At 29.3% G+C, this 4,428-nt stretch overlaps 1 protein-coding gene across 1 annotated transcript; it reads right to left on the reverse strand.

Moving 5' to 3' along the window:
• Positions 1 to 224: 224 nt before the first annotated feature.
• Positions 225 to 4,147, reverse strand: LOC108727688 (mite allergen Der p 3-like). The gene is made up of 7 exons (XM_018455887.1): positions 4,037 to 4,147; positions 3,857 to 3,927; positions 3,178 to 3,284; positions 2,295 to 2,433; positions 2,075 to 2,188; positions 1,159 to 1,317; positions 225 to 479 (listed from the first exon to the last, which is right to left on the reverse strand). The coding sequence occupies exons 1-7, from the start codon at positions 4,086 to 4,088 to the stop codon at positions 303 to 305; spliced, it is 819 nt and encodes a 272-aa protein (XP_018311389.1). The 5' UTR covers positions 4,089 to 4,147; the 3' UTR covers positions 225 to 302.
• Between the last annotated feature and the right edge of the window lie 281 nt (positions 4,148 to 4,428).

Here is a 4,428-nt window from a genome sequence, read left to right on the forward strand (position 1 = left end):
CCAATTTTTGGTTGCGTTAGCCTATCGAAATTCTGTACTGACATTGTGGATAAGCTGACGCAACCAAAAATTGGCTACTGCAACTAAAAATCAGCTGCTGCAATAAAAAATCAGTTGTTCTAGCCAATTAAAAATGCTATGCCATATTTTACCATCTAATTTGCTGCAATTTTTTCTTTCAGTGTAAGCTATGTGATTTATTAAATATAGGATGTTTATTTAACGATTTGCATATGACATCCACATTTGAGCGTTTAATTATACACATCAATTTTCAATTTTCTTATACATGTCATTAAGTATCAAAACAAATTACTACATTCCGTTTCAATCTTTTCCATTTGCTCATTTATCCAATTGATGTACGACGAGACGCGTGTAAACACGGCGGGATATTTTGAGCTAGTGCAACGCTCAAGCCCAAACGAGACGAGTCCAACGAGTAGTCCATTGATAGTAAGAGGGCCACCGGAATCACCCTAAAAATACATTTCTCCGATAGTTAAAAATATGTTTCATAAGAATTTGATTGGAAAAAAATCAACAAACAACGATATTTTTTATAATTAACTAACAATATACTTCTTCGTTAGAGCAGAGCTAGCTTATATTATTTACGTTTCGTTATTTTAATTGAATTGATGTTTGATGATGATACTAAACTATCGCTGAGCTACACGATCTTATTGTCAATTAAATTAAAACGAGGAACCCCGAATATATTAATGAACAAAAAATAATCAATATAGTATATTAACAATCAACAAATTAGTGCAGCAAATTATTACTGTAGCAATTAAATGTTTTATGCATGTACGTATTATTAAGTATTATATTAATTAATTAATTAATTAATTAATGGCTCATTAAAAATTTATGAAAAGTGAGATATTGCAATCACGATGTGTCTCTATAACAATTTCCGACAATTGTACGATATAATCGAACTTGTCTCCTTATCGAGAATGTATATCACAATACGCGATTAGAAGTGCAAGCGTTATACTAAGACATTATGCTTAGTAGTTATTAGGAATAACATGAACCTTCATGTTGGAAGAATAATGCAAGTTAAGTAATTAATGACTCTATCTGAACAGACATATAATTATACATGTGACCGATAATTAATGATGGCGATATATTGCAATACCTTACCATGCATGCACCCTTTTGAACGAATGGATGATTTGCGCAGATTTGCGAATGTTCAATGGTTAAATTTGCTACTCTATTATACGTTTCTTCACAATAAGTCTCATTAGTTATGATATTGTCTACAACGTATAATCGTTCTTCGCCCTCCTTTCCTTCAACCTGCAAATATACAAAGTACAAATGTAATTTATGAGAGCAATTTGAGATAGGATTCTTAGAGATGTAAGCGACGAAAAAAAACTAGAAGTTTAGGGTTAAAAACTCGGAAAATAATGGTTTTTTTTCCTTTGGCTTTGACAGTTTTTTACTCGGATATTTTTTTTAGCATTCCACGATTTCGATGCTGTACTATTGCTCCAGAATTTAGTTTTTGCACTTATCCGTAAGATTTCTGTGTAAAAATAATTATCAATGTTAAAATACTGTATAATAATTAATACAGTATAATGTCGGTGGCCATAAATATATCTTACCTTTCACTATTATTTGAATGATATTTTATACTGTATTTCAATTTTAAAAGTTAAGTAAGTGGTCCATACTGTCACTAATACTAATAATACTTTACTAGACCGATTGACTATTTATGTTGTATACTATAATTGTAATTATATACATATTCTAAATTTAAATTAGTGAGACAACAATAAAATTATAAAGACAAAAGTATTAAATAGCATCGAAATAACAAGAAAAATGAATTCTATTTCTTCTACATATTTAACAAGAATTCTAAACGTTTTTTCGTGAATTTTATGTAATTTGGTCAAAAATACCGTTTTTACAGTAAAAAACTAGTTTTTTAATTGATACTTTTCTCTGAAGTCAAAAACACCATTTTTTTACATCTCTAGGGATTTTCAAATATCTAGCGCCTATATAAGAATCTAAATGATTGAATTAATAAGAGACTTACAGTTATTATTCCGAATCCCGATACTTCTGCTATCGAGCCTGCCTTGACAGCTTGATTTTGTTTCGGTAAATCGACGGGACATATTCGAGAAGATAATTTTAATGGACTTAGAAGCTGAAAATAAATCTGTATATTCTTTTGCGCAGTCTTAATTTACAAATTGCTTAATTCAAAATTTAATTGAAATTATATGGAATGAATGTTATCATACGATCGTTACCCTAAGTAAAGCGATATCATAGATCAAAGATGGGGGAATGTACTCTTCGTGTACGAAAATGGACTGAATCAAATGCCTTGAAAGAGGTGTTTTTAGATCTATTGTTCCCGCAACAACCGACATATCCGAAGCGTTTCCACTGTAAAGAATATTACGAAGAGCATTTTTTTTTGTATCTATACAGGGTGTTCAGCGTATCGGTCCGCACGATTTTTTAGACACTTTCAGATACTTCAAGTTAAAAAGTGAATATTCATTTGTTTTATACAGGCTGTAATATGCGATGAAAAAACATTTTATAAAAAAAAATTTAAAATATTCTTTCATAAATATCAGACATCTTAAATTTTCTAAATATCACCATATAACTTTTTTTCATAATATGTAGGGGTCTTTAAGATGAATTTAACTCTACTATGGAGGATCTTATTTTTTTTATATTTTAATAATTTTTTGATAATTAATATCAGACATGCAGCATTATTTGTAATATCAGTACTTACATCTCTGATTAAAAATGTACACAAATGGGTATTTATGATACATGCATATTATGTACTAATGTAATAAGATATGCAATAAAATCAATAAAACATTAATAAGAGACATTTCAATAGTGATTAGAATACGTGTTGAAAAATAATATTATGAAAAAATTATATGGTGCTATTTAAAAAATTTAAGATGACTTTAATTTTTTTATAAAAAGAAAAAACTTTTTAAATTTTTTATCGCATTTTGTAACCTGTATAAAATAGATAATTATTTATCTTACAACTTATTTTCTTCACTGTCAAAAGTGTTTAAAAAATCGTGCGGACCGTTACGTTAAACATCCTGTATACAGTTTATTTTTCCGAAGTATTTCTTGAGATTTGCCTACTTGGGAGGAGATACACAGTGAGCAGCGGTTAGCACGTAATTCTTGTCAAGTATGACTCCACCGCATATATGTTGGTCAATTCCATTAATTTGCATTTGCAGAGAAACCTGAATCATAAAATGCATGTTATGTAGGAGGATATAAAAATTTCTGATATTATTATATGTCTAGCCTTACAAATGATATTGTCAGCTTTGAATTGCTAAATGAAAGTAATTAAGAACGTTCTCCAAATCCATTTTCTTTAGATCTTTCTGAAATTTACACAAAAAGCTTGTTTTAGTGTCCTGAACATGTGCTTTAAAACTCAATATCCGGAGCGGGATCATTTTTGCGCTTGTGTTCAACCTAAAGTTTAGTTTTACTCACGTCCACGCAGTTGCCCCCATACACAGAAAATATAAATTGAGCACCACTCTGCTCTTTCGCTCCGCCCCTTATGCATAGAAGCGCAAAAATGATCCTGCTCCGGGTATTGAGTTTTAAAACACATGTTTAGAATACTAAAATAAGCTTTTTCTATAAGTTTCAGTAAAATCTGAAGAAAATGGATTTTTTGGAGAACGTCCTTAACACATTCCTCAATCAAACTCAATAAATTCGAGACATATTTTTAAACCCAAGCAATTAATAAGATTAAAAATTAATGATATTGATTAAAAATGATTTACTGGCTTACCTGGTATGGGATTTCACCTTGATCGGCACATCTTCCTCCTACAATTCTCGTTACTAATTTCATTGATGCGCCTGTATAAGATTTGTTATTAATTCATAATATTTAAGAATTTAATTAAATTAAATGATTTCACATACACATACATACAGAAAGTTGACCAATTTATCTTAGAATACTCACCATAATCAACAGCGATTAAGGGAACTAAGAATAATAATTGTATCATCATCATTATTAACGCAACGTTGTCAACTGATTATTCTAAATCTGATTTGTATGATACACACGAAAATGTGCCTATAAAATGTAATTTGAAATTAAATAAGATTAGAAAATATGTGTTATGCTAATGAATATTTAAAATCATTCCTAATTTATCAGGATACTATCTATATTGTCTTTTCTATTGACTTCTAGTATTAATAAAGTATTGACAAGTGTCTAGTATTGTGTTACTTTCTACATTGTATACATATACAAAGTCTAACAAACATATCAAAGAAATGTTGATAATTTATTATCTCAATAATTTTGTAAAAAAAAAAGATATTTCGCGTTTGCAACTTTTTATG

This window comes from Mycetomoellerius zeteki, unplaced genomic scaffold, assembly GCF_001594055.1.
Source record: "Mycetomoellerius zeteki isolate Tzet28-1 unplaced genomic scaffold, Tzet1.0 scaffold52, whole genome shotgun sequence".
NCBI classification, from domain to species: Eukaryota; Metazoa; Arthropoda; class Insecta; order Hymenoptera; family Formicidae; genus Mycetomoellerius; species Mycetomoellerius zeteki.

Bases quoted from the DNA above. Each gene is read 5' to 3' on its own strand.
- LOC108727688 (XM_018455887.1), bottom strand. From the start codon at position 4,088: ATGATGATGATACAATTATTATTCTTAGTTCCCTTAATCGCTGTTGAT. The intron at 2,189-2,294 runs GTAACGATCGTA...ATTTATTTTCAG, and splicing joins ATGATATCGCTTTACTTAGG to CTTCTAAGTCCATTAAAATT. The intron at 1,318-2,074 runs GTAAGTCTCTTA...GTATATTTGCAG, and splicing joins CGGGATTCGGAATAATAACT to GTTGAAGGAAAGGAGGGCGA.